Here is a 24,501-nt window from a genome sequence, read left to right on the forward strand (position 1 = left end):
TTTGTCTGTGTTGTGTTCGCAGCTTGTTTTTGCTACCCCCAAGCAGCCAAAAAAATCAGTTAATGCAGGTTTAAGGGATGTGTTAGCTAGTTAAGACTTTAGTAATGTGTAAATCAGGTGATAGGAAACATTTGTAGCACTGTCAAAAGCAATAAACTATGTACTGTAATTAAATATGAAGTCACTCAAGCTGTAGCTTCTAAAATGACAGCTTTATGGTGATATATTAAACTTTACTGCCTTTGTAAATGTAGACATGGCTGTATTTTATCTATATTTATTTATTTATTCATAGGTGCATACACAATATATGTTTAATATGTGTTTCAGAGTTAGTAGAATTGATGCAGTTTAGAATGAGGAAATGATTATGCTAACCTAACGTTAGCAAAGATGTGACTTGATCTTGTAACTTTTTTGACATAACTTTTTTCTAATTTAATGTATATTGTATTGTTTTGGTGAAATGTAATTTAAAAAAATATTGTAATTAAACAGCATTTTATCACGTCAGATGTGTCGAACATATCCCTTTACCCGTTTTACTCTTCATGTTTAATGGGAAATATATTAGCAAGCTAACGTTAGCTTTGTCGGCTGGCTCAGTTAAGTCAGTTAAGTTCAGCTAGTGGGAGTAAATATTTAGTAACAACTAATCTCTACATAATTAATAGTTTGTGTGGTGTCACTCATTTTTATCAAGTGTGTAAATCTCCACTTAATAAACACTTAGCAACTGAGCATGTATGTATGTGTCATGTATAAATGTGTTGAGGTCACTGCGCCCTGCCAGGCATTTGCACTAAATCCACATTAGTCCATTTTGAGTTATAATTCATTCATTCATTTAGCCTTTACTGATTTAGTCTTACTTATGTATCTGCTTATCTTCAGCTCTGACATTTGTTCCTTATGCTTAATTTGGGTCTCCATTAGCTTAGACAAAATGACACCAAACAGCAACAATAAAAACAAAACAACAATTGAAAATCAACCAATATCAATGAAACATAAAGGTGGAACAAGCCAAACATAAAGATCAGAAAATAAGTTAAATCATTTCACATATGGAAAAGGTAACAAAACATTTATGAGAGATTCATCGTTTTTTGTTTCAGTGACCTTCTGAACGAAAATCGACCTTTCTACCTATTCTGTGCCTTTGATGCAAAAGCTTGTAAATCTGTCAGAGCTGATAGCTGTTGCAGGTTATAAGTGCTGCTCTCAATCCTGATGTGAATTTATTTAAGCAGTCGCTGTCATTAGCTCTATTAATATCAATACTCTCTCAAAGATTCCTTGTCCTAATTGGTTTGTTGCACAACATCTGTCAGCATTGTTATGGCTTCTTGTAAACAAAGAGATAAAACAACTGTCTTATGGGTGATTTTTCTCAAATATAGTCTCCATATCTTTAGCAGGTTTGGATCATTAGAATGAATTACGAGCCTCATATTTCCAATCAATTATTATTTGTGTGACATATCTGTTTTCAGTGTTTAGGTTTTGCAGCTTCTTGCTGCCACAGTGTACTTGACGTTATCAGCGGTTGTAGTCTAAGCCAGAAGTGCATGACGTCTGAGCGAAATGATTTTAGATCTCTTCAAGGCCTGTCCTGGGTCAGACCTTTGTGAGTACAACAGTTTAAAAAGATATATGCGAGATATCAGCTTTATTTGCACTGACTTAACAAAACAAGGCAATGAACCAAATGAGAAATTTGAGCTGCTGTTATTGATGCTCTGTCTGTTTAATCTCTCGCTCAAACCTCAAAGTTGAAATGTAATCATAAAAAGCAATTTATTATTAATTATATACTGAATGTTTTACTAGTGGTTGGCACATATTCATTCTCAGAGACACACAAAGTCCTGAAAATGCGCGTCATCTTTTCTTTTGTTCTTCTGCTCTTCTGCTCAGCGTCTGCAACATAAATTCCTGTGTGTGTTTCTGTGTGTGTGTATAACTTTGAACTCAAACTGAATACCACTGTAGCAGTAATATTAACACAAGAAACAGACAATCTAATGCTACCAAGCTGTTTGTGGGCCCTGACGGGACAGTGCCATAAAAACTCTAATATCAGAGTCTGAAATAAGACTAGCTCCACACAGATCTTATATGACAGGGAGACCAGAGACACTATAGGTTTGATGGACTTAGACTATTATTATAGCGCTGAGAGCCACATCTTGAAAACATTACATAGAAAAGAGTCAAAAGGTTAGTAGAGCTCATCCATGACTTTTTTGAGTGCTTGAAATTCAGTCAAACTGTGCTTTTCGGGCCAACAAAACATGATTTCCTTTTCTCTGTTCATGCGTTATAAGAAATATTTGTGCTTCCAAGATGGAAAAGCAGAAAATAAAGGAAAAACTTTCATTCAAAACCGGTAGAAAACAGTGGATGGTGACATTCGAGAGGAGGTCATGGCTGTCCTGCTGCTGAGTCACATGGATATTTTGATGGTCATGAAGGGGGACGATGATACCCAGAGCCACGGGGTCCCTGCCAACACAAACCCCACTCCCAACCAAACAGTCCCCCACAATCCTTTGCTCCAAACAGGGCGGGGAGGAGGAGGGGGGAGAAGGGGGGCGTGGAGCGCTTGATGAGAGTCTGAACAGGCCGGAGGAGGGACACACCGGCGCCATGGCGATCCCTAAGACAACTTATCTCCTCTCTCACAATGATAGCGCCTGTCAAAATAAATGCCAAGATACATAGCCAGCCAGGAACTGGTTAACTTCTGCGCTGCCCAATCAGAGGGCCCGCTGCCGGCGTCTCTGTCTTTCCCCACCTTAGAGGGGCTCTCCAAGAGACCCAAGTTCCACAAACACCATTATCTCTGCCTCATTGCGCTACTATCTCAAACAGCTTCAGTTCAAATAGGCCTAGAAAACAGTTACTGCATTACATTTCTTACATTCAATTACATCCAAGCCGATGTTACAAACTGTTATAAATGTTATAAACTGGAGAAATTCTACAATATAAATGTTAAAGACACTTAATAGTCTTTCCCTCATTAACCTTTACTCAGTGTGAAATGCTGCAGTGACAAGGACTCATCAGAGAGACAGTTTTGACTGTCGTTCGTTGGTGCTTTTCTTTAACTTGTGAAGGAAATTTAAAAAAAAAAAACAAAGATATTACGTAATTCTCATGATGGACACTGTTTTAATGTGCAGTATCCTTTATGTATGGACTGTTCTGTATATCTAATACAATATACCCTCTTCCACAATTTGCAAACCTATTAGTTTTACAATTTGTTGTAAAATGTCGCCACCTAGTGATACAGAAGGAGCTCCTGAGGGGCTAAGGAGGTTGCAAAGTCATGAAACATGTATTTCTTATACAGTAGCAGTCAAAAGTTTGGACACATTTTCTCATTCAAGAGATTGGGAAGGTGGTTAAAAACTTTTGACTTGTACTGTACAGTATTCTATGTCTTTGCACCATTAGCAGCAACAGGCTATAGCTGACAAAACCTCCCTTAGTGTAGCAAACAAAGCTACAAGTCAATGAGCTTCTCTTCCTTCCTAAATTCATAATTATACTGATGTCGGAGAACAATGCTGCTATGAGTCAGCATCATGTTTCCAGAAATCCCCCTTAAGACAAACAAGGGAAACTTACCTACATGTTGGGATATCAGCAAATCAGCATGTCTCCCAAAATGTATCTGCACGCCACAACAAGAGAAAACACATTAGACTCCTGTTTTGTTATATAATTTTCTGCTTAATTAACTGTATGTACTAAAAGATTGTACCTATTTTGTCTTCTTGTGATTATCCATTTATTAATTTTATTGGGGTTGTTTAAATGAAAATGTAATGAGTTTAATAATATGTAATTTAGCCTGAACAATAATATGGCATCAACATTCATGAAAATAAAGCTTATTTGATATTTGACAACACGAAAAAGTTAAATTTTTACCAGACATATTGTACAAATGTGGTCAAATGAAGTGTGAGGGACACTTATGTAATGGTCATTTCAATTATTTCTCTTTCTCTGTGAAAGAATGATTGAGAAATTATCTTCTTTGTCACAAAACAAGTGAGTTTTGTTTCTTTTACAATTTTTTTGTCAGTCCTCTGAAAATATGACAAAATCTGATGGGTCATAAATATACACACAGCAACTACAATGCCAATTTAGGGGATAGAAAGTTCTAAAATGTCATTTAACTTTGATTGCCCCTTACATCCTATCAGTGCTTATGGTTTACTACAGTTGGTAACTTGTTGGTGCCTTGAAGACTTCTGGAGGAGAGTTTTGAGGTCAGATGTAACAAAGATGGAGTTATTTGGCCACAATAAGAATAAGTGGGTTTGGAAAAGATGAAGCATTCAGCCCTTAGAACACTGTGCCTTCTGTCAGGCATTTCATGCTCTGGGTGTTTTTGCTGCCAGTGTAACTGGTTCACTGCAGAAAAGCGGAGTATGAAGAAGAAAGATTACCTCAGAATCCTTCAGGACAACATCAAACCATCGGCTACAAAGTCCAATCTCTGTGTGTTTCAACAGGACAGTGACCCTAAACAAATATCAAAAGTAGCTATTATAGGGTGGCAACATCAAGCTAAAATTATGATTTTGAAATGGCCTTCCCAAAGACCTGACCATAACCCACTGAAAATATGTGATGTGTACATCCTGTACAGAAAAAACAGCTGCAGAAATAATTATAATACCAAGACAGACATAATATACCACATTTCCCCTACAAGAATAGCAAACCTTTAGGCCGCAACTGTAGATTAAAACAATGTTGAACGAAGAGGAACAAGGTAAAACACGAGGAACATTGTAGAAACGAAAGCGAAAACGTTCATAGTAATCTACCTGCGAGGTGCCATATGGGTGGTTGTCACACGGCGGGCACTTGAGGTGAGGTCGCTGTCGGCGTATTAATATTTAACCTGTCTGTTGTTCGGTCAGGTTAACTGCGCCAGGGCAAGTGGATGGGTTACAGTGAGAGGGAGGGAAAAAGGTAGTTCCCTGACCGGGAATCGAACCCGGGCCGCGGCGGTGAGAGCGCCGAATCCTAACCACTAGACCACCAGGGAAGGCTGAAGACAGTGTGAGTGTCAAGGTCTTTTATAATATATTACACAGATGTTGCTGCATTTACTTGTATTTGTATTATTAGTTACTACACTATGCAGCATCATGTCGACCAACAATCAAATCTCAAACCAAGCTAACGTAAGCTTGCGTAATGTGGCTACATGTTTATCTCATAGGTAAGCTAGTGGTGAGCTCATTTGTGTTTTTACAGTGCACATGACACCAGAGGGCGTAGTAAAGGGAGGCTTCATTTTCATGTTAACAGTAGCTGGCTGAGGATGCACGCAAGGTAACGTTATGTGGCCAAAATTTATCTAAGCTACCTGTTTTTATGTCAAATTTAGCGTAGAAATGCGTCGTTGCACATTAGCGTTTGGCGTTGGCGTCAGGCCCGACTGCAGGCAGCTGAAATAGCTTATTTTAAAAGAAGGCGCTAATGAGATTTCCTTACCATATCCACCAGGTTGCTATTGTCTTGTAAACAAAGTGGCTAGCTAGCATCGTTAGCGTCAGCTGGGAGACTGGACCTTGGTCCCTGTGTTTGCTTCGACCTGACGGTAGCACAAGGCGAGTTTAACATTATATCTGTCGGCTCTACCGCTGCACCTCACCGAGAGGCTGAAAGCTGTGTTGTGCTCCGATTTATGGAGGAGTTCCCACAGAGCAAGCTGCTGAAAACTGAAGAATGTAGCTAGGTGGGGGTAACGTTGCTTTATTTGAGGCTTTCCTGTGTGCTGGTGAGCCATTTACCTGTTATGTAACACCTTCACTCCACATGTGGATTAACCACGGCTCCCTAATTTCTGTTCTTCAGGGTGTGCGACATGCGTGTAATTGATTGTTTCGTTTCCCTTAATCCAGGGATGGTACAGCTAGCTGGTAGTGTAGCCATGATGGTCTGAGTGTTTACATCAGATGTTTTCCCTATATGATGTTACTAATGTTAGACTGCACTGTTTTTATAGAGCATCATTACATAATTAACACATATTTACTAGAGCAGCATTAATTATGAGCAGATGTGTCTTTCCTCTGCAGCAGAATGGTGCATTTTCCATCCTGTTGGTCAGCCATTGTCAGCTGAGTGGCCTCACATGGTTATATTATAGGATGCTTTCATTGCCCTCCACTTAGGCTGATGAGGCTTCACCATCAGTCACTGGGCTTCTGCAGTCCTAGTGAGTGTTGTTGAGTGAGGCACCACACCGTGAACCAGCTAATCCCTTCCCTCTTTTTCCTCTGCAGGACAAGGAAGAAGTGTGAGAGCGCAGCGTGAGACCTGATCTTCACAAAGTTGTGTCTGCTGGTTTAGACACACTGAGTGAGGGTGTGTGTTTGTGTGTGGATGGTTTGTATGGGTGTGCTTGACTGCATGCAGATCTAGGACCCTGGCCTGATGGAAAAGAGAGACAGGAAGCCGGGATATTTTGCCAGGTAAGGGACCATGACTTTTGATTTTCGTATTTTTTTCTATGCTTAGAACTGATATTGAACTCCGACAAATCGCTTTGTTTTTAATCAGCATTTTGTTAGCTGATGACCATCCTTTATGTGCTTTCATAGACCATGTAGAGCTTGTCAGATTGATTTATTATTAAAGCTCTAAATCACATAATTGCCTCAGAGGAAATTCTAATCCGTACAACATATGATACCCTCTATTATAGACACTGATTTCAGATAAGAAAAAGTCCTTAAGAAAACTGAAAATGTCCAGTAAATTAAGTGAAAACACATGCAGAATATGGATCCAAGAAGATGTCGAGCAACTCCCAGCTGCTAGATATTATACTGACAAAGATGATTTATCAGCTGCACTCTAATCCTGTCATAGCATTTTTTTTTTTTTAATATTGTGAGCCATGATACCCACTTTTTGGCCTGAATTGATATTACAGAGCAATTACAGTGTCTGGTTTCTCCCGAATGATTTTTTGAATATAGAAACTGGTCTGACAGCTTCAATTAGCACACTTCCCATTACCATTCAGTTCAGTGAATGACAAGCATGAGCTAGTCAGTTTAACAGGTGATTTTCCAACAGATATTTTTAGATATATTTATCTATTGGAAGGAGTGTTTTGGCTATTTTAATGTGTATTTCTTCTCATATCTCTCAGCACAAGGATCACGTCCAAACAATTTTTTTTTTATGAGGAAGGTCTACTCAGTGCATTGCTTGTTAAAAGTGCTTTTCCATTATAGTGAATGCTCATTTTTGTGCCTTGACAATCTGCCGTCAAGTTGCATTAACTAATTATTTTTTCCGACCTTTTTTTAAATCATGGACTCATACTGTTAAGTCACCTTTCTCTGCACTGCAGCCCTCTGACACAGCCTCATACAATATGGGTCATGTGTGACCGGTATTATGTTGACTTTAAAATTGGATCGTGAAACATGATAGCTTGAAATGTGTGGAAAGAGGCTTGTCACAGCTACGGTGCTTACACTAACTAAAAATCTGCAGGTCACGAACAAAGAGCTGCCCCGTCACTCTCTGATGTCTACACACACCAAGTGTGTTATGAGTGACTTATTGATGACTGCTGGCAGGTGTTGATTTGAGTGAATAATGAAAGTGGATAAGCATGATTAAGGTGTGTATACTTGTGTGTAGTCTGGCTTGGATGTGTCTAAAAAGCCTAAACAACACTTGAGAGAAGTGTTCTGAATAATAGTATATGATAAGCAGGGCAAGTTTATTTGTATAGCATATTTTAAACATAAAGGCAAATCAAAATGCTTTACATAAGGCTTCCAAAACCTGAAGAAAAACAAACAGCACAAAATGTTAAAATGCAAATAAAAATACAATTTAAAAAGTTAGGAACAGGGACATAAATACACAATAGGTATAGATTTGTGAGTATTACCGTCAAAGATAGTGAAGAACATAAAGGTTTTCTAACATGGATTTAAAGGTGGTCAAAGTCAGAGCAAGGACAAGCAGGTCTGTGGTGCACAGTAGCTAAATGCGTCATGTTCTCCATGTTTAGTTTGCACTCTGGGAACAGTTAGCAGCCCTTTACCTGATGACGTGAGAGGCTTTATATGGTAACAGACAATCAGAGATGTATTTAAGACATGGACAGATTTATAGACAAGCAGCCATACTTTTAACTATATTCTCTGACACACTGGAAGCTAGTGCCGAGAACTGAGACCTGATGTGATGTGTTCGGTTTTGTTGGTCTTCGTCAGGACTTCAGCAGCAACATTTTGAATGAGCTGAAGCTTTTTCGGGTGGGGGGACCTGAGAAAAGACTGTTATCTAACTTAGTAATCTAATTTCTTGGAAATTGAAGCATGGGTTAATTTCTCTGAATCTTGCTCACAGTGGGCAATGTTGCATATCAGTGATCAGGGGTGTTTTACTAAAAAAAAGTGTATGATTCATGCATCAATGTGATTAAGTACCTCTTATTCATTTGGCATTTAATGCAGTGGATTAGCCAAAAGCAGACAATCCAGTCTGGTTATTTTATCTATAAAGTGTTTATCAGTTGATTATTTAGAAGATTTATGACATCAAAATATATATCCACCGTGATAGAGGGTTTTATACATGTAGCACTGAGTCCTAATAGCACCAGGCACAAACATATCATTTCATATTTTATCATTTAAAATAGGCAACCAATTGCTTTTGTGGTGATCAGGCTGCCTAGGTACACGGTAATCGCAGTTGAATGAACCCAACCAATAACCAGATAAATGTGTTGATTCATGGATGATCACTTAGTCACCTCCTGAGTGCTGCTAATATTAAATCTGTCGAGTATGGCCTTGTGATGGATGTTGTGTGATAACACAGTGAAGCCTAATGGGCACGTCTCAGCTTACTTGTTCAGGCTATGCTTAACAGCCCAGCGCAAAGCTTCAATTTGTCTTGTTTTTTGTTGACGTGATCGGCTTATGTTGGAAATATTACATCGGGGAAAGGAATGACTTGGTAATTGCATTGCATTTCAGTCACTCTCTAATTATAAGGTAGGCAGTACATTAGGTTTAGTGGGATGCAGGCGTTGAGCTGAGTTGGGGACTGTTTTCCTGCAAAGGTAGTGTGCAATCCTGTGGGAGTGAGCAGCTAAATAACAGTGGAAAGGTGCGAGATGAATAAAGAGGGCACATACAGACCTCTACCAAAGACTGACAGCTGTATGGACAGACAGTGAACATGTCAGGAAGGAAAATTGTCCTTATCTCCCAACACAGCTATTGCTGCAACATGTAGCTCTCCTGCTACTTGCACCACATGCTGCCTCGCTTCCTGACAAATAAAGCAAAGGTCACTGTGAAGCGCATACATGTAGTGCCAATAAAAGTATTACTCCGCCATCGATATTTTCATGTTTTTATTTTTTTTTTTACAACAATGAATCACAATAAATGTAATCAACTGATCAACAGAAAATACTTTTTATGTCAAAGTATAAACAAATCTCTCCAATAAATTAATCACAAATTAAAGACAAATGTATGAAAGTATTCACTCCTGTTACTTTGACACGTTTAAACAATCACTGATGCAGCCAGTTGTTTTTAGAGGTCGCATAATAAATTGAAGATGATTTGCTTAAAAGTCCCAAGACATCATAATTACAGTAAATACAGTGCAGTCAGGCATAGAAATTGCAAAGAATATGGCACAGCTATAAATTAGCTCATTGTGCACAAACACTTATGGGAGAAGGGTAATAGTGCGGGAAGCCATTAACAGGTGTATGGCAACTCTTAAGGAGCTGCAGGGCTCCATGGCAGAGACAGAAAAACACTGCACATGAAGCTACCGTTGCCTTGGTGATTTACCATTCACAGTTTTATGGCTGTTAAAAAAAAAACTCACGACATCCCGACCAGTGTTTCCTAGAAGACATGGAGGAGACTCTGAAACAAAGTGGGAAAATGATCTCTGATCTGATGAGACCAGAATTTTTGAAAGACACCATCCCCACCATAAAGCCTGCTGGAGGTGGCATCATGCTGTGGAGATAGTACTCTGCAGCAGATTTACAAGATTTAACAGGGAAGAGGTTGTAGTGAACAGATACAGACTGAGCCACAGACAGGCAGGGTTACTGCTGCCAAAAGTGTCTACTGTGTCGAAGGTAGTGAATATTGTGTAATCAGACATTTTGTGTCTTTACTTTAGATCAGTTTGTTTAGGCTTGTTTTCAGTTTTTCTCTTGTTTTTCTCTTGACAATGTCAAAAAAGTGTAATTATACTCACTGTCATCCAGTTATCAAACACAATTAAACACGAAAACTGTTGACAGTAGAGCTGCAGCCATTAGTCGATTTAGTTGATCGACAAAAAAATTACTCTAAAACCATTTTGATAATCAAATACTCCTTTTGGTCATTTTGCTTTTAAGTAAAATTGCAACTTCTCTAAAGTAATGATTTAATGCTTTTTTCTCGTACGTCAGCATAAACTGATTATCTTTGGGTTTTTAACTGTTGGTCGGCCAAAACAAGACATCTGAAGATGTCACCTTTGGCTCTGGGAAATTCTAATGGTTCACTGTTTTCTGACATTATATAGATAAATCCATTAATTGAGAAAATAATCTGCAGATTCACTGCTAAGGAAAATAATCTTCAGTTCCAGACCTAGTCGACAGTAATAAATACCACACTAAAATCACCTTGGTGGTGCATCCAATAATGATCTTATCTTTTTTTTTTCTTAAGCGCACACACTGTTGTCAGCACTGTTTTGTCGATGGCACAATAAAGCCGAATCTTTTAGGGGAAGACCAATTCAGCATTTTTATTCCCCCTTGTTACTTCTCTCTTTCTGTAACTGTCATGAAAGGATCCACTGTTTACACACTGAAGGTTAGAAGGAAAGAAATGAAGGGGAAATGAGTTACGATGAAGCGGAGAAAATGATTGGGAAACTCCGAGAAATGCCCCAGAGTGAAACAGACGGTGTTGTTGAGAATGTGTCTGCAGATTCCTGAGCTCACTAACAGATGTGCACTGCATCAGTTGAAGTGGGAGAGTGACCTGAGGCTGAGGGAGAGGCCTGAGCTCTATCTGTCTGCAGCGTTATTGACCCGCTCTTGCCTTTTTCCATTAAGGCACTTGAACACTTAAGACACTTCTTCTTAAGTTTTTTCTGTATTCTAGGTTGTGCAGGGCAACGCTACCCCTATCAGTCAAAGCGTTTGTTTGACAAATCAATTTGGCCTTTTCTTAACATACTCACATCCACACTTAAGGTTGCAGTGTTTCCCCCATAGAGCATGCATTATGCTAAAGTGCACCACTAACCTGTGGGTCCACTGCACTGTGGCACCTCAGCTCAGTTTGCTGCAACGTCCCGCCCCCTTAATGAACCCCAACCGGGTCTGGATACACCATTACATCATTGTCTTACCTATCAATTATTAAACAAGAGGGGGAGGACAGGGAGGAGGGAAACCTACTGCTGACACAGCAAAGAAAAGGGAGAAAAAAGTTCAAGCTCAATGTGCTAACTTGGAGCACCTGGACAGAAGGTCACAGCTGCAGTGTGTTAGACGATAAACAAACACGTGCTATCTGGTGTTTGTGTGCAGAGTCAGTGGATTGAGAAATACATGTGAATTGGTGACACTGTCTTTATCATTTCTTTTACAATCAAATGCAAATTCTGAAGCGTCTTTAGTAAAAATTTACATTATATTCAATTAAAAATTAATACTTGAAGCATTGAACTGAAGCATTAACACAGTTTAATTGTATACATGTGCCTGTGTGCTCATATATACTCTATTGATCCCAACGCTGGGAGAGTTGTCACTTAGTACAAAATGGATCAAATGGCGATCTACAGGCCTGTGCTTACTTTACCCGTCTTAATGAGCGAGTGTTGACAAATATAAATGTCCTCTGACAACTCATCAGGCTGAAGAGGCGGAGACAGCTCAAGCAGAGCCAATCAGAGAAGAATGTGAATGAGCAGAACCCGGCAATCATCTCCTGTCCAGACATCCCAAATGTCAATGACACCGACCCCAACAAGAAGACGGACCTCCAGAGAATAACAGCAAAGACACCTGCAGACTCAGGTAAGATATTACAGTTTCTTTTGTTGCATTAAAAAACCATTTGGATAAATACTGTTGGACTCTGAGATGTTGGAACTCTACCCTGAAACCTCTAATTAGCTTCAGATATGTTAAAATTGCATAAGTAACATATTACTGCAACTAAAAACCTTATTTTCTTGATTTATATTAAAAAAAAAACATCGTAATGTCCCAAAGTGATTTCTTAAAATACCAATTTTTGTTCAACCAATAGTTGATAATGTAATACAAAGAAAAGTGGCCATCAAATATTTGGCAATGACTCATCAATTATCAAAATAGTTGCAGTTAAACTTTTCTCCTCTGACTGATATACAACTAATGGGTCTTCTTTCTTTGGATCCATTTCTGGTGAAGCAACCTCAGCAGTTAAACAGGAAGTTGCATAACCTCTATCCTGTACTGTTTTACAGTTGATGATGACATTCTTGCTGCTGTATGCACAAAACTTATGTGGGCTGGTGTTAAATCACAATAGAAAATACTATGATGCTTTCAATTTCAGCCTAAATATTCTATCAAAGTGTATTTAGGATAACAACATTTTTGGCATTAATTTCACTCTTAAAGGTAGATTTCTCTTGAAAACACAAGAAATGTGTTGTTAGAAGCCAATAATAATCATATTGACCGAATTATATCGTTAACTAGATCATCTCAGCGTGTGCATTCTGAATAACGAGATTACTAGTGACTGACAAATGAAAAAAAACAGAGCATCATACCCAGCAGCAGGGTCAGCCACACCTCTGATAAAGTATAGACTGTAAAAAAAAAAAAAAAAAAAAAAAAAAAAACGGACGTAGCCACCGTGACGTCACCCATTGGTTTGTGAACTCCCATTTTGAACCCTCAAGTTTGGCATTTTGACTGTCGCCATCTTGGATTTTTGGAGCCAGAAGTGACCATATTTGGATGAGAGGGTGGAGCTGACCCTAACACTAACTGCTAGCTGCTAGCATGGTTAGCATGGTGCATTTACAGTGTATGGTTAACTCTGATAATGCTAATGCTAATTTTCTCTAGCGAACACCATTTTAAAAAATTAAGACAAAATGTACTTACTGTAAAAACTGACCAGCCGACTCATTAGAGGGTCGTTTAGTACAACCGAACGCTGAACGCTGACTATTTTATGCCACCAAAAAGTTACAATGAACTTTCATGAACTGAAAACGCACTGAAATAGCGACTGCTACGCCTATACTCTGTGAATCTGGCCTGTGACGCACCCACCTGTGACTTCCCTTAATTATACGTAACTTTAAGCCTTAATAAAACTTAAATGAGTGAGATATATAAAAATTCACCCCCGTATAAATGTCATGAAAAGGGGAAATTAGCTATAGAGACCAAAGCTGTTTTTTTAACCAGGCTGTAAACATGTTTATTTCTGCTGTAAAGTTGGGCGTTTTAACACGGGAGTACTGAACTGCAGATTTTGGCACTTCCCCGTTGGCTTCATTTTTCAGCCCCGGAGGTTGCCACTTGGATTAAAGTTATTTTCTTGTGCATCTAGACTGAATCAGGACACAAAACATTAATGTTTTTTATTTTGTTAAATTACAAGCCACTGAGACAATTGTCTAACTGTATTTATGGCCCCATTAAATCTAATCCAGTCTGCAAAAATGGTTTCTCTTACTGGCATGGTCATAATATAAGCAACTGTTGGTGATGTGCAGTTTTTTTAATTTGGTGTTCTGCATGTTGTCTTTGGCGTATACTACATTATGTGTTTTGTTCATCATATCATGCATCACCATCATCACCAAATACAGCATATTGACAGATAATTAACTGTTGTCACACAGTGCGTGCAGTGGGTCAGCCAGCTGTGTAAACTCTGTGTTTTAATAAGACCACACTATTGTTGCCTGTTGCTCATCATATAAAGTATCGTGTTGTGCAGTGTAATAATGATGATTCAAATAAAGACATCACTGTCTTTCCCTTGTAATTATGTTGTGTTGTAACCAGTCAAACAAGACATAACTCTCTGCATTGTGTTTACTTAAAAGACAGTAGCCTGCAATGCATCAGAGTAAATTACCATTCACAGCCCCGTACAAGTTCACTGAATCAGCTCCGATGTTCATAAAAGTGACAGTGGTCTCGTCTTTGATGCAGAGTAGAGTAAAGTGCGGACGGAGCTGGAGTCTGGCTGTCTAATGCTTTGTCATGCTCTCTGTTTCCATGGAGGAGGCTGCGGTGTAATGAGGCAGTTAGGGAGTGGTGCGCTAATAGCTTCTGTGTTTTTGGCAAGAAGAAAATGCTGACTGCAGACCTTGTCTACTACAAGGGTCAGATTGCGTGTCTGTGTTTTATTATAACTGGTTCAATATGTGTGGGAGAGTGTTTTTAAGTTTAGATAATAATAGGGGCCAAACAACCACTGGTGCTGAATCACAGGGCAATTAACTGCAGGATATTTAGAAGTTCCTCTCTGTTGCTTGATAAGATGTACACATTTGATGTCTGAATCATTGTGTTAAAACAATTCAACTGTGTGAAACAGTATTTCCACGTACCACCCTGATGGGATGGTGTCTTTATACCATGTATTCACCTTTTCTAATAATAATGATGTATTTTTTTTCTTATGAGATCATTGTCAGTTTTCTAATTTACTGTTTCTCTCTCAGATGGTGGCTGTAAAGAGGCAAAGAGGGAGAAGAAGAGGCCGCCAGGGACAGTGGAGTTCATTGTGAGTAACACTTCAGTGATAACACCTCTAAATAGCTGCTGACTAATTAGCAGAGAGGTGGTGGTTGCGTCATGTAGTATTTTGAGGTATCTGCGTTAAAAGTGTCTTTAAGGACACATTTTACAGCCAGGAGTTGCTCTGTTTTGCTACAGGTGGGACCTAATGATTCCCTCAACAGCATCGCACTTAAGTTCAACATCACCCCAAACAAACTGGTCCAGCTGAACAAGCTCTTCTCTCGCAGCGTCTACCCCGGTCAGGTGAGAGTGCCGTCAGAGCCGCATTATGCTGTTTCACTCTCATCATTATTCCTCTAAGATGTTGGCTTTCCGTCGCTATTACAGAAGCTGTTTGTGCCTGATGTGAGCCAGTCAGAAACAGACTTAAAGTCTCCCAGTTCCTCTGATCCCGCCTTCACGAATGGTTTATCTGAGGAGGCATCGCATGTAAGTAAAGTCTGAAATGAACACTGTTGAGACACACACACACACACACACACACACACACACTGGTCTCACTCATCTGCTGCCATTATCTCTTCAAAACTTCTCTGACTGTGAGGCAATTATGTTAAAGTGAGGCAGTAGCTCTGATGCCAACACATTATTTATTCCTCCCTTATAATTTAAATTCTGCTCCCCTCCTTGCTGGATTACAAATTGAATCCACTGTATGAGTGAGCAATTTTTAACATTATCTAAAAGATTAACAAGCTAACAAACAAAAAAAACAGAAAGAGGGGGATTAAATCCAGAACAAATAGAAATTAAAGCTGCAAGCAGCGTTGGTCGGGACCTTGCACTCTGGCCCATTGGGATCAGATCATTTTGCTTTTTAAAAATGAGGGATATTTATTACAAGTGTGGTGTGCTTTTATTTTGGAAGATTGATTGACAGGATGAGAATTTTCTGCAGGGTGAGACCTGTCTGTCTTGCTCACACCTGTGTCATCAAAATCATGCAAGTTTTGGGCCAAAGGGCGAAATAAAAATATATTCACACACATATATGTTTATCCATATATATGCTATACTTTCACACACTGACACGTGTGTGTGTGTGTGGGTGTGTGGGTGTGCACATCAATGTACATGCTAATTATAGGAAGTAGCCACATATTACATTTTTAACATGTATGTAACAATGTAGACTGAATATTTTGTGGAAAGTGATTTAATTCATCAGTCTTTTTAAATAGTGGCTATTAGTAAAGGTCAAACACTGATGAGAACCTCATCGATTACACTCACGTTATACATTTACAATAAGCTACACTAAAGACACAACACAATATTCAGTTTTCTGATCTGTCTATGTGTCGTCTTTCAGGATGGTATTCCTAACTGCAGGTCAGCGAGGTCGATCCGGCGTGAGCTCTCCCCGAATTCAGAGGACGAGAGCCCGGCAACAGTTAAATTCATCAAGATGAGCTGCAAATACTTCACCGATGGAATGGTGAGAGGCCTTAAAATATGGTATATGTCTGGAATAGTTGAAATGATTAATGAATTGGTGGTTTGACACAAATGAATCAATGACAACGATTTATTAATCATTCATTCAATCAATATGAGTTTTTGCTTTTCTGTTGCATGTAAATGGAATACATGTTGTTTCCGATTTATTTTAGTTCCTGAATAAATAAAATAATATTAACATTCTGTAAATGACTCAGTAATAGAAACAATGACCTGTTTGTATGTAACAGGCACCTCTTTTGTTTAGTTTTTCTTTTGACCCAGACGCTGCGTCTGTGTTTCCCCTCTCATCACTTCTTCCTCTCTGTCTGTTATTTTAATCTTACAGGGAGTGGTCGGAGGCGTTCTGATCGTCACCCCCAACAACATCATGTTTGACCCCCACAAGTCAGACCCCCTGGTCATCGAGCACGGCTGCGAGGAGTACGGCCTGATCTGCCCCATGGAGGAGGTGGTCTCTGTAGCGCTGTATGACGACGTGTCGCGCATGAAACTCAAGGACGCCCTGCCATCGTAAGAACTCATAAAACTTCTGACTGTCCTCATTTCTCTCTTTTGAAACTGTGCTCCCAATCCTCAGCTCTTATTCCTCTTTTCTTGTTCCTCCTTCCAGTTTCTCGGTATCATGTTCATGTCTTATAAACAATAAAGTGCTTATAACGAGTCCTTTCGATTTCAGGAACTCTTCACATTTGTCTGTTTTCCACTTCCCTAACTTTATGAATAACAGAGTAAAAAGAAAACCCTCTCAAATGTCATTTCTGAGTTATTTTTAATTTGAAGTTTTTTGATTTGTTCCTCATTGTTCTTTCTATGTTAAATTACTTTGTTGTTTGACACATTTGTTATTGTGTTTTTTAAGTTGTGTATCATTCTGTACATTTATCATTTATTTTGGACCTTTTTCTTTTTTTTTCCTTTTTTCCCCCCCTTCTCATTTTCATCCTCATTTGCGATATGTGTGGGGCCTCGTGACCCCACAGAGACCTACCCCAGGATCTGTGTCCTGTATACAGGCCCGGCGAGTGGGAGCAGCTGCCGTCAGAACGAGACCTAAACCCCTTCAGCCGCTACGAAGCTCTGGATCCGAAGCGACCCATCGTCTTGGACGAAATTGAATCAGCTCTCTCTGAAACCGGTAAAACATCAAATAGTGACATGTGTAGTGACGCATACTGTATAAAGTCCAAGCTTCAAAATGATTCACTTCTTAACCTGGATGATGATTTCCCAAATGGTGGCAAATCTGTGTTATGTCTAACTTTTATCTATCCACAACCAGCTGAAACAACCAACTGTTTTGGATGGGTTTAGGGTTTTTACGTGTCTGGTGAATGGTTGAATTTTTTTTTTACGCTTCTATCTTTGACTCTTGTTCAACCACATTTGTCTTAAGTGTGTTAAAAGTTTTTTTTTTCACATTCCAGTGTAATTATCCACATCAATAGACTGACAACTGATTATAAAATAGAGCTGAAACGATTAGTTGATAATCAGCAAGTAATCTGATAATGCATTAATTGTTGAAGTGATTTTTTTTTTTGGCAAATATGCCAAAAATTCACTGGTTCCAGCTTCTCAAATATTAATATTTACAAGTTTTCTCAGTCTTCTATCATAGTAAACGGACTAACTCTTTGTTTTGGGCTGTTGGTTGAACAAAACAAGCAATTTGACAATATCAGCTGGGACTTTGGGAAATGGCGCTGGGCATTTTTTTACAATGTTTTGACATCATACAGACCAAATCAGTTAATTAATTAAAAAAAATAATGAAAAAAGTAATGAAAATTAAATCTTCTGTGCTGACCTTAAACAAAAAGCTGTTTAATCTTCCGAATCTCAGGGAGCACAGAGTGCGAGCAGACCGAGAAGTCTCCGTCTGATGAAGGATTCACCGAGTTGGAGCCGACAGTCAATGGGAGCACTGAAGAGCCAGAGGGAACATCCTCAAAAACACCCAGCATCGTCAGCAGGGACCAACAGGACCTCTTAGGACCAAGCTGCTCAGTCCGGGGAGACTTCCAGGACAAGTCAGTGCTTTGTCAAACTAAAGGGAAGCTGGATGATGAAGAGGATGAGGGCGTAGCTCAGAACAGCTCCATAGAGGACGGAGAGTCAATCCAATCATCCTCAGAGACTGAAAAACAAGGCGACTTGCATGATAAACCCACAAGCCAAGAGGTAACTGAAACCAAAGATATCAAATCTAAAGGGACCCAAGAGCTGCTAAATGGTGTAGATGATAAAATAATCTGCGCGCCAGTGGACCAAAACAAGAAGCTGATTCTGAAGGAGGTTTCGGAGGTTCGTGGGAACTCCAGTCCTAAGAAGCAAAGCCCAGATAGACCAGCAGAGGGGGACGAACTCAGTGAGGAGGAGAGACGGAAGAAAAGCTATGAGGCAGAGGTGAAGTCATGGCTGCTGGAAAGGATGCAGGCTCCAATTGAAGGTTGGAATACTTCATTTATTTTAAACTACTTCATATCCATGGATAGCTTGTCACATTTTTTGGCCATTTTACATGTTGAATGTCTCCCTGATTTTGTTACATTTCCCCTTTAAGTCTCAGTCTTTTCCCTCCCAGATCACTGTTGACATTTTAAAACCTCTAACTAAGGATTTGAAGATTTCAGAGGAAATACACCGTCGTTAACAGCAAAGCACAAGCCATCATCAGAAAGGAAATTTGTGATTGGTGGCCACTGTTGGAGGCTATAATGAAGGAATACAGAATTAAATTAACCAAACTCTCTCTCTGTTTTTCTCCACTCTGTATAGACCTGCTTTTCTCATCAGAGGAGAAGAGTAAAAATCCGCCCATGTTCCTCTGCTTCAAAGTGGGAAAGCCAATGAGGAAGTCCTTTGCCACGGGGATGCCCACAAGTCCCGCCCACTCATTTGGGGCTCGGGGAAAGCAGCCAGAGTACTGGTTTGCTGTGCCACAGGAGAGGTGAGATGATGGCTAGCTCATATATTGCCATCGCCAAACTTGGACACACACACAGCATTTTTATGATGGTTACATGCAAAAATAATCACAAATAAACTGTTTCAAAAAAGGAAGTCCATGGGTCTCCTTGTTGTCTGGTCTTTGTGCTTTTAACCTCTCTAACATACTGTATGTGTGTGTGTGTGTGTGTGTGTGTTCCAGGGTGGACCATCTGTATGCGTTTTTTGTCCAGTGGTCTCCAGATGTGTATGGAAAGGAAGCGAGAGAGCAGGGCTTCGTTGTGGTGGAAAAAGACGAACTGGACATGATCGACAACTTCTTCAGTGACCCGGCATCTTGCAGCTGGGAGGTGAGCTCAGGAGAGAATCAGGTGGCCCAGTCTGTGCCTTCTTTTTATATCACAGAATAAACACTGTTTACATTTCTAATGCACTCATAAACAGCAACAATAGAGACCTTTGACATTGTCCAATGAGCTTAATTTATGACTGATGACCTATTTTGCACAGACAATTAGGTCTCTGATGTATCTATTATCTTAATTTTCTTATGTACTTGTTTTGCTTCTAGATCATCACCATTGATGAGGCGAAGCGTAGGCAGAGTTTTGGCAGCTGTGACGGAGACTTGTCTGTAGATGCACTGCCTGCACTCAGTGATGCCAGTGATCTGATGCAGGACACGCACATTGAGAAGGTGAATTTTAAACATGCTTACAAGGAGTATGTCTTTAATCATATAAAACAGCTAACTTAAAGTCAAAGAAATGCTAAATTCTGAAGAAGACTTATGCCAAACGCTTCTTGATCTGATTACCTGTCTGTTCTCCAGCTCGCCTGTCGCCTGCCAGCCCGTGTGCAGGGTTACCCGTGGAGACTGGTCTACAGCACTGTGAAACATGGCACCAGCCTCAAGACGCTATACAGGAACCTGGCAGACGTGGACAGCCCTGTGCTGCTGGTCATCAAAGACATGGATAACCAGGTAGATACTGTTCAAATGAAAGTACTGTATGTACCACAGGCTCACTGGCTGATGATACAGTAGAATAGCAGTCAAATGTAATTTCCACTGACCATCAATAGATGGCATTTATGGGCTCAGCACAAAGTAGGCTATGCCACCTCTTTTTATATTCTAGCTTCATTTTTAGCTTTTAAAAACTGATTGACTGCAATAGTTGATTTTAATGTTACAAAAACATACTGGCATGGTACAGTATTTATTTCCAAGTGTCATGGATCAAAAGGTGCCCACATGGTCTCATAAGACATTACAAACATAACAAACAAGAGCACTAACATACAAAAAGGAATTTTCACTCAACAGAATGTATTTTTATTGTTGAAATAGGCAGTGAGAAAATTATGTTGGTGAACTTTGCTGTGTTTCATGACTATTTAAGTTCATGCGATGTGGGTACATAATGCTTTGTAGTTTGTCCTGAGGTTAATGTGTTGATAACATGTTTTAACAGCAATTGCTGTTTGTCGCTCACTATGTGTGGAGCTTATTACAGTGTTGTTAGAAGTGCAAAGTAGCAGTTATTAATGGTATGAAAATAACTACCAACAACTCTCCAGAACACATTCATCTTCTGGAATATGAGTTGAAACTTCAGAGTTTTATCATTTTCTTAAACAAATACATTTCCCTACATCCTGAAAGGTAATAGATGTAATAGAAATTAAATTGAGCAGTGTCTCTCAATTTGTATAGTTGTGGTGTTTCCGTACGCAGGAGGATTCAAATTAAATTCAAATCTCTGATAAATCTCCCTTTTTTAAAAACAGGAAGTGAACAATAGAGTCCAACATGTCTGTCACTGTGGGTCCTGGATCCTTGATTTATTAGCTAATTATTTATTTTGAACACTGTCCAGGTTTTAAAGGACCAGTGTGTAGGATATAGTGGCATCTAGTGGTGAAATTGCAGATTGCAACTAAATGAATACCCCTCCACTCACCCTCACCCTTCCAAGTGTGTAGCAACCTACAGTTGCCACGAAACTCCCAGAAAAACGCAAAAAGCCCTCTCTGGAGTCAGTGTTTGGTTTGTCCATTCTGGGCTACTGTAGAAACATGGCAGTGCAACATGGTGGGCTCCGTAGAAGAGGACCTGCTCCCTATTTAGATATAAAGGGCTCATTCTAAGATAACGAAAACAACAACAATTTTTATTTTCAAGTAATTATACACTAATTAAAACATACTCATGAATATTATGTTGCATTTCAGCCAAGTCCTTTCCGCTAGATGCCACTAAATCTTACACACTGGCCCTTTAAATAATAGTATGTGTCAATTATGAGCAGCATTACTCAGGTACATCCTTCACCCCAACCAAGTCACAACACAAGACATAGTAAGAAAGTAAAACTCATGTTATCAGAATAATTTGAACAATCCTGTAAACATAAAAACTGTCATTGGGGTTTCAACTACTTGTTGAAACAACCATACAGGTAACATCCAAGCTTGTTCATGATTATTGATTTCAAGGGAATTTCATCCTAAAATTGAATCTGACTCTTTTCACAGATATTTGGGGCGTTCTCGACTCATCCCTTCAGAGTGAGCGAACACTGCTATGGCACCGGAGAGACATTCCTCTATAGCTTCTGTCCTGAGATCAAGGTTTGTGCTTTGTTGGTTTTTAGAGCTCAGTGTTTAAAAGTCACTATGATCCCACAGAATGTACTGAGATGTGCAAATGTTCAACTTTATTCTACAAATGGAAAATCCAGACGTTGTTTGCTGTCTATTTTCAGGTGTACCGTTGGACAGGGGAGAACTCTTACTTTGTGAAAGGCAATACTGACTCTCTGCAAATGGGGGGAGGAGGGTGAGTAGATTTATTAGCTTGTTAATTGTGGTTTTTGTGACCAGGTTCAGAGTTATTTCATTCATCTAAAAACTTTTGATGAGTAGGGGTTTCCCATCAAGTACTGCACACTTTCTCGTCCAACCATGTCTGTTCTTTCTGACACTCTGCCCTCTCCTCTGCAGTGGTCAGCTGGGTCTGTGGCTGGACGCCGAGCTATATCGAGGCACCACCACCAAATGCGCCACCTTCAACAACCAGCCGCTCTCCGCCCAGCAGGACTTCAGCATCCACAGTCTGGAGGTCTGGATCTTTGAGTAGCCTCGCCGGCTTCAGCTACTTCTCTATAATCACTCTCTGCTCCACAATCCCAAACCTCCAGACACCACCCCCGAGTCTATTATGCACCACTTGGAGGCAAACGTAGCTACCCGAAATTACACTAAATGTTCTGTGAGAGAAGACAGAAAGCAGCCTGTCGAGTTTTTTTATTTTGACTGCCAACAGAACTGAAAAGTAATACAGAGGTGTTACTCAACATCTGGAGGGTGTGATTGTTGACTGCTGTGTTGACGGGTCTGAACCTGTCACAATAAGGGTTCGACCTGCAGGTAGGTTTGGCCAGTTTGTGTCTGGTTCGTCATCCCTACAAAAGGTGGAAGTGTGAGGAAAATGTCTTGTTGCTCTCAGTTCATTGGCTGCCTTAGACACCCGACAACACCTCCAGCTTTCCCAGCATGCAGACTGCCTTACCACCATAAGCTTATGAGGAGAGAGGGAGGAAGAGGAAGGCTGCTTCTTGACCTCGTGGCTGTGAGGGCTTAAAGAAGTCAAGTCTACTGATGTTACTGTTGAGTTAATCCCACAAAAGAGCGCCGGTTTTAAGTGTGTATGAAAGAATAACGTGTCTCGCAATGCTGTCGGTTTATTTGTGCGGAAGTAAAGGTTGATGTAATTTGTATGTTTGGGAATGTACAGGATCATGTACCGGTAACCGTACAGGAGAATATCCTTTTTTATCACAAAATGACCTTGAAACTTGAAGGTAGTTGCCAGAGAGGATTTAAAAGTAGTAAGTTTGAGATTTTCCAAACTTAATCCTCCACCATTAAATTAAGTTTTAATCGCGGGGAAACGTAAATGTTTACAAGTGTCGCACTTCCTTTGAAGGCCATCTTGTTCTCTTTTATGTTGAGTTATAGACTAAATGAATGATCATGTTCAACTGCATTTCCTCATCATGTTTTCATTCCACTTCCCCGTACAATCCAAAACAAGCCAGGAAACACGCAAGCAGAAAGTTTGCAATGACCAAATATGTTTATATTTGTTGTGATCATATTTTATATAATATTTTAGATTTTTTTTTATTTTTACATTTAATTTTTACATTCTGTTTTTACAAAGAAGGTTCAGTTTTTTTTTAAATGGTTGTACTTTTATAGAAATGTTGTACGTCGAGAGGCTGACGCATCCAAACAAGCACTAGAAGTGACTGAAGAAACTGTTGTCAGTATTGGATTCATTTCTTACGCTGACTCATTTTATCTCTTTTTTTTGTTGTTGTTGTTGTTTTTGTTTTTCGTTTGATGTCATTGTCGTTCAGAATTACAGCCAGTAGATAATATAACAAGATGTCACTTTGCACTACAGAATTAACAGTCCATGCTGTATTGTGGCCCCATGTAATGAAGCATTTATAAAAATTTAAATTGTTACTGATTGTTTACATCACCACTACAAAGAGGGAAGCTGCCTGTCCAACCACAGGTCAGCCTCTGCTTCACTTAAAATGGGTGGAAAAAGGGATAAATTGTTGGTCTTATTGCACTCTGATATGCCACTAACTAAAAGTTCAGATCTACTAACACAGAAAAAGAAATGTTCATATATATATATATATATATATATATATATATATATCCTGTGTATCTGATACAGGCTTGTAGCGCATGAATATGAAATTCTGCAAACGTTTGACACCATTGTTATGATACCTGCCATACTATTCACTAATGCCAGTTATCGCTTCATGTGAAAATGAGCTTTGTTGTCTTTTAGCTATTCAGTGTTGTAACTGTGAATGCTCCCTAAGTATTATTTCTTGTGAATCCAAAACTGCTGTGTTCTGTGATATCACTAAGGATCTATTTATTGTGTTGTTATCGCAACCACATTTAAACCTGAATAAATGTTAAATATAAACATATGGGAAGTGTTGTGTCTGTTTCCCTGTTAATGTGTTTCCCGTTACCTGCACCCGACGTTATTGCGGTTATCTCCGCTACCAGTGGTGGAAAGTAACTAAGTACTTTTACTCAGGTACTGTACTGTTGAGTATTTCCATTTTATGCTACTTTTTACTTCCACTACA

The 24,501-nt window shown here is 39.5% G+C and overlaps 1 protein-coding gene and 1 non-coding gene across 5 annotated transcripts; one reads left to right on the forward strand and one right to left on the reverse strand.

Annotated features, from left to right (window-relative positions):
• Positions 1-5,011: 5,011 nt before the first annotated feature.
• On the reverse strand, positions 5,012-5,083 carry trnae-cuc. The gene has a single exon. It is a non-coding gene; the product is annotated as a tRNA-Glu (tRNA).
• LOC122999596 (nuclear receptor coactivator 7) lies at positions 5,020-24,336 on the forward strand. Of its 4 annotated transcripts, none has more exons than XM_044376614.1 (17): positions 5,020-5,097; positions 6,330-6,518; positions 11,982-12,145; positions 14,812-14,873; positions 15,026-15,133; positions 15,218-15,319; positions 16,203-16,328; positions 16,680-16,864; positions 17,335-17,489; positions 18,198-18,803; positions 19,133-19,304; positions 19,506-19,653; positions 19,875-20,000; positions 20,136-20,288; positions 21,845-21,940; positions 22,075-22,148; positions 22,313-24,336. In XM_044376614.1, the coding sequence occupies exons 2-17, from the start codon at positions 6,481-6,483 to the stop codon at positions 22,446-22,448; spliced, it is 2,451 nt and encodes an 816-aa protein (XP_044232549.1). In that variant the 5' UTR covers positions 5,020-5,097; positions 6,330-6,480; the 3' UTR covers positions 22,449-24,336. The 4 variants fall into 4 exon arrangements, with proteins under 4 accessions (XP_044232549.1, XP_044232548.1, XP_044232552.1 ...); XM_044376613.1 differs by lacking the exon at positions 5,020-5,097 and adding an exon at positions 5,282-5,373; XM_044376617.1 differs by lacking the exon at positions 5,020-5,097 and adding an exon at positions 5,282-5,373 and having other exon boundaries at positions 17,368-17,489.
• The last annotated feature ends 165 nt before the right edge of the window (positions 24,337-24,501 follow it).

Source organism: Thunnus albacares, chromosome 16, assembly GCF_914725855.1.
Source record: "Thunnus albacares chromosome 16, fThuAlb1.1, whole genome shotgun sequence".
Lineage (NCBI taxonomy): Eukaryota > Metazoa > Chordata > Actinopteri > Scombriformes > Scombridae > Thunnus > Thunnus albacares.

Coding starts and splice junctions, on each gene's coding strand:
- LOC122999596 (XM_044376614.1), top strand. CDS start 6,481: ATGGAAAAGAGAGACAGGAAGCCGGGATATTTTGCCAG. Junction 6,519..11,981: donor AAGCCGGGATATTTTGCCAG/GTAAGGGACCAT, acceptor ACAACTCATCAG/GCTGAAGAGGCGGAGACAGC. Junction 12,146..14,811: donor AAAGACACCTGCAGACTCAG/GTAAGATATTAC, acceptor TTTCTCTCTCAG/ATGGTGGCTGTAAAGAGGCA.